The following is an 18,596-nucleotide window of genomic DNA, read 5'->3' as shown; positions in this document are numbered from 1 at the left end:
GAAACAGAGATCAGTGAGTTTTGAGAAGATTTGTAGCTCAGGTTGAGGTTCTGGATGTATGTTTGTTCACGGAGCTGGCAGGTTCGTTTTTAGACATTTTGTCACCATACTAGGTAATATCATCAGTGAGCCTCTGGGGAAGCACTGGTATTCGTGACCTGCTTTCTATTTATGTGTTTAGGTTTCCTTGGGTTGGTGATATCATTTCATGTGGTGATGTCATTTCCTGTGTAATTTTGTCATTTACTGCTCTTTTTCTCAGAGTTAAACTCATACATAGAAAGCAGGTCACTAACATCAGTGCTTCACCGGAGGCTCACTGATGATGTTACCTAGTATGGTGACAAAACGTCTGAAAATGAACCTTCCAGCTCAGCGAGCAAACTTACATACAGAAACACAAATTGGTCTGATGACGAGTCACCAGACTCGAAACGTTAACTCTACTTTCTCCCCACGATTCCTGCCAATCCTGCTGAGTTTCACCAGTGCTTTCTGTTCTTATTTCAGGTCTCCAGCATCTGCAATTCTTTGTTTTATTTTCCTGTCCACCATCAACAAGGCACAGACCAGCAATCTGATGGAATACTCCCTACTTGCCTGGATGGGCACAGCGCCAATAGCATTCAAAAAGCTTGGCATCATCCAGGACAAACAGCCACTTGATTGGCACCACATTCACAAACATTCACTCCCTCTATCAGCAAGGCTCAGGAGCAGCAATATGTCCCCTCTACAAAATGCACTGCAGGAATTCACTTTGCTCCTTAGACAGCACCTTCCAAATCCATGATTTATAGGGACAAGGATAGCAGATACATGAGAATAGCACTATTGTAAGTTCCACTCACCATCCTAACTTGCAGTTAATTTGTTAGTTACTTGTTGCTGAGCCAAATTCCTGGAACCATCCCCCCCTTTACTGCATGATCGGTGTACCTAGGCCAACAGTTCAAGAAAGCGGCTCACTCCTTACCTTGTTGAGAATTAGGAGTGTGCATTTACTCCATGAGCGAATAAAAAAAAACCTCACACAGGCATTTTCATATGAAGAAAGGTCATGTGGTAATCAATAAGAATGAAATATCTGGGGATCGAAAACATTTTAGTTTTAGGAATAATACATGCACAGCAAAATAATAAGGGAAAAGTGCTAGAATCTAAAGTGATAGGAAGAAAATTACTTATAATAAGATTGGACATTCCGAAGAGGATTGCTAAAAGTTAAATGGAAGACCTGTTGTAGTAATAGGAATGCTAAAGGAATCCTCAAAAAAATGGATAGGAAATGGATATGGAAACTGTAGTAGTGGTACAGGTAGAGTGTATTTCCCCAGGACCTGCTGGGAAGGGGGACTGGCTCAGGCTAGTCAAGAAGATTCGTAATTAAATATTACTGAAGGGAATCAGACCATTGGAAGCAAAAAGTTAAATTGCTGGAAATGCTCAGCAGGTCCAGCCGCATCTGTGGAGAAAAATCGGAGTTAATGTTTCGGTGATCCTTCCTCAGCACTGACAGTAGCTGGGATAATTTTTTTAATGCAGAAGATAGGGAGAGAGAAAAGTGGATTATCTATTAACATCTCATTATCGTCTGAATCCATCAGGGCAAGCAGGTCACTAACATCTACACTTGCTTCTATGTCTGCCTGCTTGATGTCAAAGTTAAGTTTTGTCGTCTGCTGTGGCTCATGTGGAAGGCTTGAAATATGACAGTATGCCTGACTGCTTAACCTCACGCATTTTTCTATTATACAGTTCCTTGTAGGTACGCAAAACATCCTGAAAACCTGCCCTAAATCTACATCCCCTTTCAAAATTGAAGTCATACTTTTCCGCAATCATTGCAGCACTGTCAAAGAGATCAAAAATCTCATTCAAGTGCTTCACATTCTGGTGCCTTCACTTTCGGACCGTTTGCTATTGCATTTAGTTTTGATTCCTATCCTTTCCTCTTGCAATTGCATCAGCTCTTCATCTGTCCGTTCTTGGTCATGGGACGCCCAAATCTCTTCAGCACCATCTTCGTCTTCTTCCACAAACCCAGCCTCCTTAGCCAAAGTTACTATTGCCATATTTATTGCAGTTGGTTTGACACCTTTAAAATCATTTACTGCTTTGGGACACAGTTCTCTCCAAACACCAAGTCTCATCGAGACTCTTAGCCTATCAAGAGCATTTCCAAGGTCGGCGATTGCCAATTTTATATTGTACTACTTGGACAACTCTCGCAAAGGTGCTTCGGAGTTGCCCTGTCTGTCAATGACAATTACAGTAAAACGCATCACATTTTGCGTATAGTCAGCCTTAACTGTGGCTATTAGGCCTTGGTCACATGATTGCAGCAACGGCATTGTATTCAGCAGTAAGAATGTTATCACCATACTCGGTATTCCAGGTGGATGAGCAGCACAGTTATCAACAATCACAAGACACTTATCATCGAGGTTGTTTTCTCTACAGTATTTTTATCCAAAAGGGCTAACGTATCGACTCAGAAAAAAAATCACTTGGGTATTCCAACCGCTTGGATGTGAATGAAACCCAACAGGAAGTGTATTCTTACCAACCCCTTTAAGTGCCCTCGGATTTTCTGAATGGTAAACTAGTAGATGCCTTGTGTTCCTCAGCCTGCTTTTCTTCGATCAAAATAAATGTCTTGCTAGGCAATTTCTTCCAATAAATTCCAGTTTCGTCACAGTTAAACACTTGCTTATACAAATAACCACCTTGTGTAATTATTTTCTTCAGTTCTTCAGGGAACTTTTCAGCAGCTTCATTTGAAGCACTCTCTCCAGTAACCTTTAACCTAGGAAGCTGCCCTTACCTCAAAAACCGATCAAGCCACCCATGACTACCTTCAAATTCCACTTTCGCAACACCTTTCACCGCCATTGTCCAGTGCATTCTGTTTCAGCTTATTAAAAAGACTGACTGATTTCTCCTTAAATATAAGATAACTTAACGGAACACCACACTTTGTACACCCATCAATCCAGTCAAGCAATAGACTTTCCATTTTGTCCATTGTTGGATGGCAACTAAAAGAGACGACTTTGCTACCAACAGAACCAATAGTAAGTTTGGCAGCTTTCAAGATTCTTTCTCTCTGTGTGCAAATAGTACGAATGGTGGGCGCAGGCAAGTTCAACACATGCACAATGTCTTTGTTTTGTTGACCATGATCCAAACGTTTAATTACATCCAGTTTTACGCTAAACATAACAGCCTTACGAGGTCTCTTAGGCTTTCCTGATACCTTAGGAGACATTTTGCTAACAGATACACAAAATAAATCGAGATAAAGCACAGATGCTCACAGACACGGTTCAAAGCTGTAGTGGCTTGATGCTGAGATGCTGAGTGTAGTTCCCAGGTAAGGCACTTGGCGGCGCCACTCTTGCTGCACGTGCATTTTTGTAAAAGCGAAAATCCTCTTTCGGCTAGAGAACACGAGTACTGAAGTAGAGCTTTCGTAAAAGCGAATTGGCGTAAAACGAACGTTCAAAAAGTGGGGGATTCTGCAGGAGGAACACTGTAGATTGTTTCCCATCTGTATAATGGCTAGATATCAGGTTGAAGGAAATATAGCCAGATAAAAGTTAAATTTTATGTGATCTATAATCATGGAAATAATGAGTAGTTTTTATCTTCAGCTTATCATTGACAATGTCAAGGAACATTGGAAAGATCAAACTTTAAAGATAATGGTTAGGAAATTTTGTTGTGGATGTCCAACAGACCGGGATAGTGGAATTCTCTCATTACTGTTTGCCATTAAAAATGCCTGTAGTAAGTTTGAGGATTTTGGTTCTTTTGATCTGATGTACAGACATAAGATAAGTGGCCAGCTTAATTTAATTGCCTAAACTCAGAAACTACACTTAAAACCTGTGTGTCAAATTTAAATCATCCTCTTTCACTGGTATGGATGAAAACAGGATTTATACCAATGCAGCTTTTCTGCAGAATGTAGACCATACACATGAGAAAAATAAGTTTATAATTAATCAATTTCAAATCAAAAGCTAATAATAATATCAGCAGCAAAGGTTTAGTGATGTTCATCTGTGATTCATTTTGCTTGCAATATATATGTGTGATTTTCACATTTGTATTGCCAGCAGCAGTGTATTGTCTAAATGAAACAACCTTCTCTATTTGGGTTGAAACAATGAAAAATTGTTTTCTATAATGCAGTGCATATATAAATGCACCTAGGCTGTGTACTTATGGGAGTGTGACTTTGTGATTTCATTTTCCCTTCCATTTATGGCACTGAAATTCTGTTTCCTGCAGGTTGTATCTTTGTATCTAAATCCTAACAGGATTACTGTCAAGCTTTCATGTTTCTGGGGAGAAAAAAAGGTTCTACTGTAAGGTGTTTTTAAACTGAGAGGCAGAATAGCTTGGTGACAGTCAACGGGCCAGATTCATTACCTTACAATGTAGCCAACCCCAAGTGCAAGGAGTAGTCTTCTGTTTCTGATAATAGGTATTTTAAAATTCATAGATTCTATTAAAACTTTATACTTTACCCTGTTTAATGAGTGTTATCAGTGTGTTAATTGAAATGCTCCTAGAACTTTTGTAATTTGAATTATATTATTCCTATCAATGCAATTTAGCTGCTGATCATTAATTCATTCAATTCAATTTAATTATGTTTACAAGAAATTTTTTACTGCACATTTTCGTGCTAATATCCTTGTCATTTTCTGGAGAGAAGTAGGCAAAGTTGCTTTCATAATTTTTATTGTTTGTACTGATTTTGAGCAGAACAACAATTGTACTGATAATTGCCTGCAATTGTTGTTCACATAAAACTAATTACAATGCATATCATTGACCTTTGCCTCAGGACTTGAAGTTATTATACTGTATGGAAGGCAAGCTTGAAAGATATAAAATAACTGAAGTTACATTATATGAAATCGTGGCTGGGAAGTCCAAGCAAGGTCACTTTATGACATTTAAAAGAAAATACAAGTGCCCTTAATTTCAAGCAATGTTTGATTTGGAAACTTGTGGTAGAAAGCAGCGCAATTGTGATTCCTGTTGGTTAACTTTCCATTTCAGCCATCCTTTGTCCTGTAGTATCAGACGTTATTGAATACATTGTTAATATTTGCTTTATTCATTGCTAACCATAACCTGAAACTCAAACATCACCCCAAATGCAGCAGTACATTATTCTCCCATTTTGTTACACCATCAAGGTGTGGGCTATGTGAACAAGAATCCCACTTTGATCAATTATAAACAGAGTGTGGAGCTTATGTAAGTTGTCCAGGGCATGCTCTGCTGTAGGAGGGCAGTTTGCACTTGACCCTTCTTGCAGCTTTTTCAATGAGGACCAGATTGTTTCTGCACTTTTAGATAACTCCTGTCAGTTTGCTGAATCAACCAAGCAATTACCTTAGTGAAGGAAGCTTCCTGCAACAGGGAGGTTGAAGGAAAATATGGGACTAATTTCAAGTGAGTATAAGTGAAAGGGTTATGAAAGACCATAAATTATTCGACAAGTTAATGGTTCCTTCAACATTCCTTCACTTCCAGGAGTGAATTGGTAAACCAGATGGATTTTTACAGCAGTTGACAATGGTTACAGGGTCCCTAAAACTTTCTATTGCCAGTTTTTTTTTAAAATTGAATTCAAATTCCACCATTTCCCTTGTCAATAAGGCCTCTTCGACAGTCCCTGCCAAACCTCCTGCCTCTTTCACCTTGGAGGATTGAGGGAGCAGCAGAATCAGTTCCACGTTCCCCATGCACAATCTTAATTTGGATACAGTCACTCCTCCTTCACCATTCCTGATGCAAAATCCTGGATGTGCTGACCTAATAGCACTGTGGAAGTACCATACAGAACACAACATAGAGTTATAGAGTCATAGAGATGTACAGCATGGAAACAGACCCTTTGGTCCAACCCGTCCATGCCGACCAGATTCCTAACCCAATCTAGTCTCACCTGCCAGCACTTGGCCCATATCCTTCTAAACCCTTCCTATTCATATACCTATCCAAATGCCTTTTAAATGTTGCAATTGTACTAGCCTTCACCACTTCCTCTGGCAGCTCATTCCATACACGTACCACCCTCTGCGTGAAAAAGTTCCCCCTTAGGTCTCTTTTATATCTTTCCTCTCTCACCCTAAACCTATGCCCTCTAGTTCTGGACTCCCCCACCCCAGGGAAAATACTTTGTCTATTTATCCTATCCATGCCCCTCATAATTTTGTAAACCTCTATAAGCCTCCGATGCTCCAAGGAAAACAGCCCCAGCCTGTTCAGCATTTCCCTATAGCTCAAATCCTCCAACCCTGGCATCATCCTTTTCTGAACCCTTTCAAGTTTCACAACATCTTTCCGATAGGAAGGAGACCAGAATTGCACGCAATATTCCACCAGTGGCCTAACCAATGTCCTGTACAGCCGCAACATGACCTCCCAACTCCTGTACTCAACACTCTGACTCTCACTTCCTTGAGGGCAATGAAGAATTGAATAATAAATGCTGGGTTTGCATATGCCACCAATGAATAAAATTTGGTTTAAGAACAGAAGTTAATAATGACATTTTATAATCGTTTTGATGATTTTGTATTGCTGTGATATTAAAATCAACAGGGCGGTTCCTTTAATTACTGAAGCCTAATATGCTGCCACCCAATCTTATTCTATATTTAATCTCATTCAGTTATCTTGCTTATCCTGGTTGACCTCCATTGGCTTCCTGGGTCTCATTCAACAAAGTCCTCAATTGTTTTTCTTATTTTCCTTTTGAGATAAATGATTCCTTGCTGGTCAGCCATGAGCATGTTATTCAAATGCAAGGTTTGTACTCGTACACAAAATGTTAGGAATTATTATGATTAGCCAGTGGACTGGTACCATCTGGTTTCCTACAGATCCTAGGTGATCAGACTTGGCTTCTCCAGGCTGAACATGTGACAACCCAGGGGCCTTTCCCCTGAATGCGCTTCACTATAACAGAAAAAGCTGGTTTATCTCTTCCACTAAAGTTCAGAATCTTCTCCCTTGATATCATCATGTTACCTGATGCTCAGAAAAGTGAAAGAAAATGAGTTCCCTCTCCACAAAATATAATGGGTGTTACCATGAATCAAGGGGATGGGAGCTGCTGGTTCCTTCTCCATTAGATTTCCTGCCCTCATTGGTATAGTCAAATTGTGATGTCATTACCAATTCTAACTTGATGAGGTTGCACAATGTGAACAACTTACAGTACACAATTTAGCTCAAAGCTGACCATGATTTGATGAGGAAATGTATCTAAAACAGATTCTAAGTCTTGCAACAGCGTTAAATATTACACCTTACCATCTTTGATATGATAGCTTTCTGCTGCCACCCACTGCTGATTTTTATTTTATTTGTAAACCTATAATGATTGGGAGCAAAACATGTTCCCAACATGTTCTGCTTTGTTCCCACCTCTGTGTGCATCCCCTGTGCATATACCCTTTCCCAAAATAAACCGCCCATTTCCTAAGGACAGGTTGACTGGATCAATATACTCAGTAAATGGGCAGGCCTTTGTAAAGTTGTGTTAAAGAAATAAATATAGCCTCTACCATGTTTGATACCACTCTTACTGAATAGGTAAGCCACTAATTTCACTGAGGCATAAAGTGTTCTACAATCGACAAGAGAGAGAGAAAATATTTTTGCAGAAGATACAGTGCGTGCAGTGACTCACAGAGCAAGTTGTTGTGCCAGTTGAAGGGAGGATTCATAAGGCTTTGTTTAAAAAAAATTCTCATTCACCAGTAACTTAGTGACTGCTCCACCCTCCGAAATTTGCATCACCTTTTTAAGGCGATCCCTGAAGCAGATTTTGACGAAGCTGCTTCCTTTATGCACATAACCCTGCAGTCATAAAATTGGTCATCGTCAGGGAGATAGTTGCATGGCTGCTGGAAATTCATCCTAGCTCCTGGTAAATCAATGGTGGCAGCAAGTGAGGCTGCAGGAAGCTAAGACGATTCTTTGTTCCTCTTTATCACTCCACACCATTACTGGTGTCAGAGCCTTCAGTCATTGTATCCTGACATTCTCCCTGTAAACTGTTCTCCTCTGATTCAACTCTCCCAATTTCCAAACCCACCTGCATGTCACTGTTTTTTGACTGTTAACTGTTCCTCCAACTTCTCTGTTTCTTACCCATGCTACGTTTTTAAGGTATGTAGGGTCTCTCTTCTGGTAAAGGTTTTGAAACACATATTACAAAATTGTTTTAAATGCATAATGCACTGTCACCACAAATGTATCCTCAAAATGTTATTGTCTAATCGAAATGATGTCAATTTGTGTGAATTATAATGATGTGTCATGTGTTTAATGAAATGTTTAAAAGATAATGAAAAATGCGCTTACATGCAAAAGAATACATGTACCATACCAACTCACCAAGCATACAGTATGGGCAAAACTCTACATCTATGCTAATATGAACAATGTTGTTGTATTTCTTTTGAACCACTCGCCATTTTGAAATATCACAAACTTTATCTTTGCTAATTCTCTATAAAACCAAGTATTGGAAGCCTCACTCCTACTTCAAAGAATTTATAACCGCTAAGAGAGAACAATCAGTGTGTGATTTGACAGGCGCTGCATTATGATAATGCAAAGTTACGAGATTAGTCATCCAGCACTCCACTGTAATGATAACCTTCAGGGCAACGTCAACAAAGTGTGGTCACAAATACTGGTTGTTCTTAACACGGTGCACAGCTTTTTAAAAAAATCAACAAGTAGGAGTTTTAAATGATGACGGTGGAGTAGGGCTTCTGAGGTCGAGACTTGCCTGCTCTATTTGCTTTTGTTTCTCGTTTCTTTTCTATTCCTCTCTCTCTTTTCTTGTTTATTTTTTCTTTTTTTTTTCTCTTTTACTTCACTTATCTTTTGCTAAGAGCTCATTCGCAGTGAGTGGGCCCAGCAGCACAGACTCATGGTAGTGGAGTCAGAGGTGAGTTTGGGTTCTCAGTGGCATCTGTGTCCAGTGCAGATTCGTGGAGGCAGTGGCAAAGGTGAGTTTGTGCCCAGTACAAGACCTGGCAGCATCAGCAGCGCCTGCATCAGTGAGATGGGCCCAAAGCGGACCCTTAGCGCCAGCTGAGTCAAGTTTGAGCCTTTACGATATTCGGCGGCATCGATGGTGTCTGCTTTGGGGAAGTCCACAGTGACGAAGGCATCAGTGGAGTTGAGATGGTGCCAGAGTGGCAACTTTCATTCCAATGGGACTCATGCCTGGTCACAAGGCCCATGGCGGAGCACTTAACAAGAAGGACTGTAACACTGAACAGTTTTTTTTTAGTTAAAAATCACACAGCACCAGGTTATAGTCCAATAGGTTTATTTGGAAATACTGAAGTACGAGAGTTCAGAGCGCTGCTCCTTCATCAGATAACCCGTCCTTCCAAATAAACCTGTTGGACTATAACCCAGTGTTGTGTGATTTTTAACTTTGTCCACCCCAGTTCAACGCCGGCACCTCCACATCGTGAGTTTGGTTTGTTTTTCTGTGTTTTAAGATGGCGCCAGAGAGTGGTGACCGCTGTACAGCACTTTTCATAGTATTTTGTAACAAAATTCACGTAACAATAAAGAAAGAAATCAGATCAAATCAAACGCTTTCTGCTTGACAATGCATTTTGACAAATGTCATGAGAATTTCACTGAGTTTGACAATTCCAATTCTTTTACACAATCTTATGTTTATTTTTACAAATCTTTACCTGTCCCAGAAGGGCAGCTGATCTCCCTAGAAGATGTCCCAGCAGGACTGTATCCAAAAAGATACCTTAATTCTCAAAGTGGGTACTCCTGTCATATTTTGGATGTTCCCATTTATGAGAATCAGCCTGAAGGAGCTGAACTTTAATGTGTGCCGTTGTTTCTGGGATCTATGAGTATACAAACTGGAACTTACTCCCATTCACCTCCATGAAAATGATAGGTTCTGTATTGGAGGATGGGGCATCATCATTTGGACGTCTGGAACCATTTTCATAATTATGGAAAGTTTCAGATTTGTTGTGGAGTTATACTGAGACAAAGACAGTCATACTGCATCTATCATTTGATCAAATAACTTTACGTGACACTTCAAACCTTTACAACTCTCTGAGCTAATTTTCCTTCTGTTAAAAAACATGGTTTTATGGCCAAGGGCTGAACACAGATGCATATCCACTGTTTGTCACAGCAGTGTTTTCTGGTGTCAATTTTCCCCAAACTCTACTTGGTAATATTTTGTAATAACCTTTCAATAATATATATTGATGAAGAAATGAGCTCATTTAACGTTTAAAACATTTCATGTTCATTGATTTTAAATATTTGCACAAACATACCTTTTCAATTTGTCATTTATAAAACACTAATTTACCTTCAGTCTACTCCTGTGAAATGCAGGTATCCATCACAACATGGAGGGGAATAATAATGAGGTTCACTGTGTTTGTGTGTCACAGAATCATAGCGATGTACAGCATGGGAAAAAGACCCTTCGGTCCAACTTGTTCATGCCAACCAGATATCCAAAATTAATCAAGACAAATTTACCAGCATTTAACCCATATCCCTCTAAACCCTTTCTATTTGTAAAATCATCCATATGCCTTTTAAATGTTGTAATTGTACTCTACTTCTGTCATATTTTGGATGTTCCCATTTATGAGAATCAGCCTGAAGGAGCTGAACTTTAATGTGTGCCGTTGTTTCTGGGTTCTATGAGTATACAAATTGGAACTTACTCCCATTCACCTCCGTAAAAATGATAGGTTCTGTGTTGGAGGATGGGGCATCATCATTTGGACTTCTGGAACCATTTTCATAATTATGGAAAATTTAGGACTTGTTGTGGAGTTATACTGAGACAAAGACGGTCATACTGCGTCTATTATTTGATCAAACAACTTTATTTTAACATTGCATGAAGGAACTGAAGAAGCCCCCCACCACTTCCCCTGGCAGCTCATTCCATAAATGTACCACCCTCAGTGTGAAAATGTTGCCCCTTAGGTACCTTTTAAATCTTTCTCCTCTCACTTTAAACGTATGCCATCTAGTTTTGGACTCTCCCACCTCAGGGAAAAGACCTTGTCTGTTTACCCAATCCAAGCCCCTCATGATTTTATAAACCTCTATAAGGTCACCCCTCAGCCTCCGACGCTCCAGGGAAAATAGCCCCAGCCCAATCAGCCTTTCTCTACAGCTCAAATCTCCAACCCTGGCAACATCCTTAAATCGTTTCTGAACCCTTTCAAGTTTCACAATATCCATCCTACAACAGGGAGACTGGAATTGCATGCAATATTCCAACAGTGGCCTAACCAATGTGCTGTATAGCTACAACATGACTTCCCAACTCCTGTAGGAGAAAGTGAGGACTGTAGATACTGGAGATCAGAGGCGAAAGATATGGCGCCGGAAAAACACAGCAGGTCAGGCAGCATCCAAGGAGCAGGAGAATCAATGTAGCGGGCATTAGCCCTTCATTAGGAATGTGATGAAGGGCTTATGCCCGAAACATTGATTCTCCTGCTCCTTGAATGCTGCCTGAACTACTGTGCTTTTCCAGCGCCACACTTTATGACTCCCAACCCCGATACTCAATGCACTGACCAAGAAAGGCAAACATACTAAACAGTCAGATATTAGTAAAAAGCATCATAACCATGCGTGAATTGTTTCAGAGTCTAGAGCAGGGCAGGGAAAATGGCTATAGACTTTCGTTGGGTTGGTTAACTCAGTTGAATGGATAGCTGATTTGCCATCAGTGAGGTTTCAATACTCTCACTGCCTGAGGTTTATCATGAAGGATTCACCTTCTCAACCTTTCCCCTTGCCTGAGGAATGATGAATCTCAGGTTAAATTGCCACCAGTTGTTTCTCTCCATTGAGAGGGGCAGCCGATTGTGACTTTACCTTTATCCCAAAACATAACAAAGAACCATGGATGTTGGAGATCTGAAAACATAAACAGGAAGTACGAGAGATACTCAGCAGGTCTGGCACCATCTGTGAAGTGAGAAAACAGAATTAAAGTATTAAGTCCAATGACCTTTTGTCAGGTCTGAAAGCTGATTACATCACTCAGTATCCAACATTGCATTTCATAGTTCCAGAGTGTGAACACCTTTCTCCATGTTTGTTACTCACCCACACACCCCCAGGTCCTGTTTTTTATGCGTTGCTTCCAGTACAGCCAACACATTTTTAACTATTCACACTTTTTATTCGCAACCATTCAACATTTATCTCATCCCCAGTTTATCATCAATAATCCCTCTGTCTGCTTCTCCTTTTCTCCATCTCTATCTGGAGCTTCATGTATTGAAGTCAATCATCATCCCCTCCCCTCCCCGTCACCACCACCACTACCACCTTGCAAATGCCATCTCCCACCATCAGAATAACTCCTACAATTTCCTGGCTGCTTTCAGTCCCAACGAAGTGTCACTAGACTCAAAAATATTAATTCTGTTTTTCTCTCTACCAATTGTGCCAGAACTGCTGGGCTTCTCCAGCATGTTCTGTTTCTGTTAAAGATTATGCCATTTGTTCTGAAAGCAGTCACAAAGTTTTATTGTATATTGAATAATTCATAAATTATTAATTTCTGGTGAAGGGGTTAAAAATAAATTCTGTCATAAGCATCAAAATGTGAAACAATGGCTTAACAAAACTGTTAAACAGAATTATGTAAAATATGCAAATTTGTCTCGTAACTTGTCGAGGGCTTGTGCTCTGTTTAATGACATTCAAGAAAGGAAGGATGAACTATTCCACTAGTTTTCCATCTGGGCAGTAAAGGCAAAAATCTATCCCTATGTGTTAGCTAAGTTGAAAAAATGAATAGGAAAAATAAACGAGTCGACAGTTTATCTGCTGCCAAAGATTTAGGTTCACCCATCTTCATTGTAGTCTACCAATAAGACCAAAAATAAATCACCTAGCAACAGCTACAGGACCATGATAAGACTTCTAAATCTGTACTGTCATATTGTAATTTGATCTGTATAATGGTTGCATTGTTGGATAATGCTTTGGTTTGAAATACTGCACTGACGTGCCTAAAGCTGTGACATATCTGAAATTGATCCACGTAGGCTTGAAAAATACTCATTGAATTTGATAACATCCAGTTATACAAACCAGTTTTCAATTATGCAGAACAGTATTGTTAATTTAGAATCCATATGTGGGAGAGAGGACCATTCTCTGAATTGTACTTTTTCTTTGTCTTTCAAGTGGTTTATGATATTTTACTGTTATCACTCAGCTTTTTTAAATGACACTTACGTTGTCAACAATTCTTCATGAGCTAGCACCATCCCACATGCTTTGCAGGCAGTTCAGAGAAGGTCCACTTGACTGGCTCCTGGGGTGCAGGTGTTTTCCATATGAGCATGGCAGACCTGTGCTATTTCGACATCATCTTTATTGAGTGACTACATATACTTTAATACAAATAGCAAATGCTGCTTACTCTATTATTAGCATAAAATGACCAATCATAATGGAGAAGAATATTTTTGAAAATTTGATCCAAATTTTGCTGTGAGAGGCTGCGTGAAAAGTGTTATTGTTGCTGAAACTAAGGATGGCAAATATCTTGAATAATTACTTTGCATCATTTAAAGTAAAAGGGAGGTGTCCACTCTCAAAATCACGTGGAAATTAATATTGAGTCAGGAATCGGAATTCCAACAGAATTAACAGAAGCAACATGAAAACAGTTTTTAAAACATGCTGGCTCTGAAGACTGACAAATCCCCAGGAACACAAGGTTTCCATCCTGGATCATGATAGATGTCATAACAATTTTCTTCCAAGTCCTCTTGATTTGAGGACCATTCCTTTAGATTGAAACATTTCTCATGTTACTCTGCTGTTGTGTAAGGTGGGAGGACAGCCAAGTCCAGCTAACATCTGTCGTCTGTCATTGCAACATTACTTGAGACTCCGACGAAGGACAAAGGTGATCAAACACTCTTTCAGCTGATCACAGACCAAGTTCTATTATACCGAAAAAAAAACCTCTTCATTTTTGGGAAGTTCCTCTGCTGAACAGAGACATTTCCATGGACATAATTTACATGAATGTCTAGAACACGTTTGACAAAGTCCCTTATAAGCCTGTCAGCTAAAGTTGAAGCTCTTGGAACTGGAGGCAAATTATGTAGCAAGATTAGGTTGGGGTTGTTGGTAAAAAATATTTTTTACCCTTATTAATGAGCTTTAACAACACTTATTAAATATACCAACTATATATAGGCGAGTGTAAGGAAGACATTCCTAGAATCCTGCACACTCAGGCCTAACTTTCACCTGACTTAACATCCTAATGATATAACTCATAGAAACTAGGAGCAAGAGTAGACCCCAGGCTTGTTCCTCAATTAATATGATCATGGCCTCTATCTCAATACCGCATTACTGGTGTCTCCCCCTACCCCTTGACGCCATTAAAATCGAAAATATTTATCTTTTTCGTTCTTGAATATATTCAGTGACTTGGCCCCTGCAGCTTTCTGAGATGGAGAATTCTAAACTTTCACTCCCCTTTGAGTGAAAAAACCATTCCCATCTCAGCTCAAAATGGTTGACCCCATATCCTGGGACCTGCCCCTGATCGAGAGGGCACTCATGGTAAGCATCCTTCTCCCTGTTCCTTACACACACATTTAATGCTTATTTATGTAAAGTATAGTTAACCCTTTGTGCCACAAGTTACTGACTTGGTTAGGAAATTGAGCAGCAGGGAATATAAAGTAAAGATAATAATAGCATATCACTTCTGGTGTCCCACAGAGACTGTGCTGGAGCTCAAAGATTATATTTATTAATGACTTAGATGAAGGGATTGAAATCAATTATTCAAATTTGCCGATGATACAAATTTGTGATCCAATATAAGCAAGTGTAGATAGAAATACAAAGAAACATTGATAGATTAAGCAAATAGGCAGAAGGTTTAACACACAAAAATGTGCAGGTTAGGTGAATTGGCCATGCTAAATTGCCTGTAGTGTTAGGTGAAGGGATAAATGTAGGGGAATGGGTCTGGGTGGGTTGCGCTTCGGTGGGTCGGTGTGGACTTGTTGGGCTGAAGGGCCTGTCTCCACGCTGTAAGTAATCTAATCTAATATAAGTAATCTAATCTAACAAATGCAAAGTCATACACATTTAAATAAAAGGAAAGAAAAGTTCTTTCAAAATTATAATAAACCAGACATAGTCTAGGTCTAAAAGGTGACCAGGTACATGAATTTACCTTCAGATATTAATGAAATAATTGGGTTTTAAACAACCAATGATAGTTTCACCAGTATCTAGGCTAACTTTAAATTTCAAGTTTCATAAATTTAATTGAAATTCCACCAGAGAATAAGCCTGGGCCTCTGAATGGCGATTGTAATGTTACTATTCACCAATACAGTCAGCACTGAGCAGAATTAAGTTTTAAGATTTTGTCTGGTTCCTGTCAAATACATCAGAACAATGACATTTAATGGGCAGATATTTCTGGATGTTAGAATCTAAGTACAACATTTTTCTGTGTAAAAGGCATTCTCATTTTATTTGTTATTCTGTTGTTATTTCTGAAAATAATTCTGCATTTACAGTAAGGCACTAAGTAAGCAGATTTCATGTGCACCATACTGATGTGTTGTGGAGCAATTGACTTATTTGACTATTTTAACAGCATTTTTAATTATACACGATATACTTTTTTAAAAAAATGTCCTAATTAAATATCTCTTGTTTGGAATGATTGGAAGTGCTATTAAATCATATAGACAGGATGGTCGCAGTCTCTGATTTGTATTGGCTTCTCTTTTTTTTTTGGACATCTTCAATGACTTTGGGCTCTCTTTTCAACACGTGGACTTTTTTTAACAAAGTGCAGGAAAACCTAGGCCATCTGAGGAAACTTAAATGACAGGATTACCTCACAATTAATTGGTGGCAAAATATGGACTATTCTAACTCGTGTTTTGTTTCCTTTAGTTCCTGGCTTCCCTTACCCAGCAGCCACTGCAGCTGCTGCCTACCGAGGGGCACACCTGAGGGGTCGAGGACGTACAGTTTATAACACGTTCCGTGCTGCTGCACCACCTCCACCCATACCAGCATACGGCGGGTAAGTGCAGTGCCAAAAGGTTCGCAATTCATTTAAGAAGCAAGAAGTATTTTCCAGTAGAGTGCATGCTGGCCCTGGCTCATCATGGAAACCAACACGGGCATGCAAACAGTCCAAATGCCTGCAGCTAAGCATCTTGCCTAAAGTCATGAAATGTAATTGTAATGATTGCTACATTGAGCATTTGAATGGGCAGGAATTAACTTCATGCTTTGGTATACTGACACCAGGATCAACTTGGCATGTAAAGTCTGCAATTGATAGCAGGGAGACTTCCAGAAGGTGGCATCCTATTCTCTTTGTCCATTACGCAATTAGAAAGCTTGTCGGTTTGGAGCTCAACAGGCCCACTGGGAGAGGTGGGTGCTCCTGAAGCAGATGGCTGAACTTCAAGGGCACAGCAATATGGCAATATGTGCCCTGGCCAGCACATCAGTGCAGAAATGGACTGTCATAAGGTTGAATGGACCATTGGACTCTTCCGCTGGACTGGAAGCTGACCATGATCGAAGCTTCTCATGTTTCAGGGCCTGTTAATGGAATACGTGTGTATGTCCTTCTGTTGGTACAAGGCAAAATCACCCTTAATAGGGATCATCACCTTAATTGACTGGCGAGAGTGAGTATTGCAGATGCTGGAGATTAGAGTCAAGATTAGAGTTGTGCTGGAAAAGCACAGCAGGTCAGGCAGCATCTGAGGAGCAGGAAAATCGAAGTTTTGGGCAAAAGCCCTTTGAAGGTCTTTTGCCCAAAATGTTGATTTTCCTGCTTCTCGGATGCTTCCTGACCTGCTGTGCTTTTCCAGTGCCACACTAATCTTGACCTTAGTTGACTGTCCAAACTCATGTAGCAGACAGCTCATCTTCTATACAGCCTACTGGGAAACTTTGCAATCCTGGGATTACACAGGCAAACTATTCAGCATGACCTTTCCCTATTTTGCCAGTTAATCCATATCCAACCCTGCCTCCATACTTTGCCAAAGTCCAACTTGAAGTACTTTAAATGTCACAAATCATTATATAATATCTGCCAGACATTGAATACTATAGAACATTTTATTGTGATCAAATATGTATTTCTTTTGAAGATTACAAACATCTGATTCTTAAGGAGGTTGGACAGAGTTCAGAAAACAATTTCCGTAAATTAGCAAATTAAAATTGCACTTTTTTTCCTTTGTTTTCTGATCGTCATCAGCTCATAGATGAACTCAACCATCACAATTAATTCAACCGTCACAATTAATAGTGGACTTTTCTTTTGCCGTGCATGAGTCTTAACAACCTTCAGGCAGTTACCTTAAAAGTTATAAACTTATTCATTGAAGGAAGATATCTTCCCATCAAGTCTGGAACACAAGTTGCTCTCCAATAAATGGAGTTGAAGTGCTGACCTGCTCACAGTTGTTCAAGGACATGATTTTGACATTTGCAGTAAAATGAATTTAACAGCAAGCTGAGGGGATAACTTTAGCCTAACATGCCTAGCTTCAGTGGGAAATAATATTGGGCAGGGTATTGAATAGTGCTGTCATGATTCTATCACTTTCTCATCAGATGGGTTAAGAATACGCACTAAATTCTGGATGGAAAATTCCTGTTGATGCCAGAGACTTGAACTTTGAATTGCCATCATCCTGCACCGGGGGAGCATTTGGACTTGGTTGGAAATTGGTAACTGACTGCTTTCAGATGCAAAGTGGGAAATAGTAGAAAAAGGATGCCTGAATCAAGAATCCTGAGGCTGAGTCTCAGCTGGGCTGTCAGCCATATGTCCATAATGTAGGTGTGGCCCAAGAGTTTGTTCAGCTCTAAGAATTATTGATTCTCTTAACCTATAATTTTAATGATGTGGAAGTGCTGTTATTGGGCTGGGATGGACAAAGTCAGAAGTCACATGACACCAGACTATAGTCCAACAGGTTTATTTGAAATCACAAGCTTTTGGAGAACTGCTCCTTCATCAAGTGAATTTTAAGACTGACATTAATTACAACCATAGACTGACATTAATTACATCCAAGTTTACCATCTCTCATTTGGATGGTCATGCTCCACTTTGGATGACCAGCTGACAGTACTGGTTGATCGGGCACTTGTTTCTTGTTCCCTCTGTTGATTCTCTTTTGAATTTGGTTTTCCTTTCTTGTGCATCAAACCATCAAGTACCATTGAATATTATTCCTTATTAGCCACTGCTCTCTGTGCATGGTCAGAGATGCCCTGGATATTAATTGGCTCCCTAACACAGGATAAGCCGTCGCCGCAGCAACTTCCGCCCCCAGTGACATCACTCACCTGCACAACGACCACGCCGCATGCGTCTCCGCTCCCACGCCGATCTCCGTCACCACGCCTAACCCCGCCCCCCCACGCCGATCTCCGTCACCACGCCGAACCCCACCCCCGCT

At 40.0% G+C, this 18,596-nt stretch overlaps 1 protein-coding gene across 18 annotated transcripts in view; it reads left to right on the top strand.

The window, feature by feature from the left end:
• rbfox1 (RNA binding fox-1 homolog 1) overlaps nucleotides 1-18,596 on the top strand; it is a 1,725,607-nt gene that overhangs the window by 1,652,585 nt on the left and 54,426 nt on the right. For all 18 annotated transcript variants that reach the window (XM_043711602.1, XM_043711606.1, XM_043711616.1 and 15 more), the window contains one exon: nucleotides 16,051-16,183. In XM_043711602.1, coding sequence (XP_043567537.1) covers nucleotides 16,051-16,183 — 133 coding nt within the window. The remainder of the gene's footprint in view (nucleotides 1-16,050; nucleotides 16,184-18,596) is intronic.

Source organism: Chiloscyllium plagiosum, chromosome 21 (assembly GCF_004010195.1).
Source record: "Chiloscyllium plagiosum isolate BGI_BamShark_2017 chromosome 21, ASM401019v2, whole genome shotgun sequence".
Taxonomy (NCBI): domain Eukaryota; kingdom Metazoa; phylum Chordata; class Chondrichthyes; order Orectolobiformes; family Hemiscylliidae; genus Chiloscyllium; species Chiloscyllium plagiosum.
The sequence above is the reverse complement of the archived record's forward strand: the minus strand, read 5'-3'. Positions and strand labels throughout refer to the sequence as shown.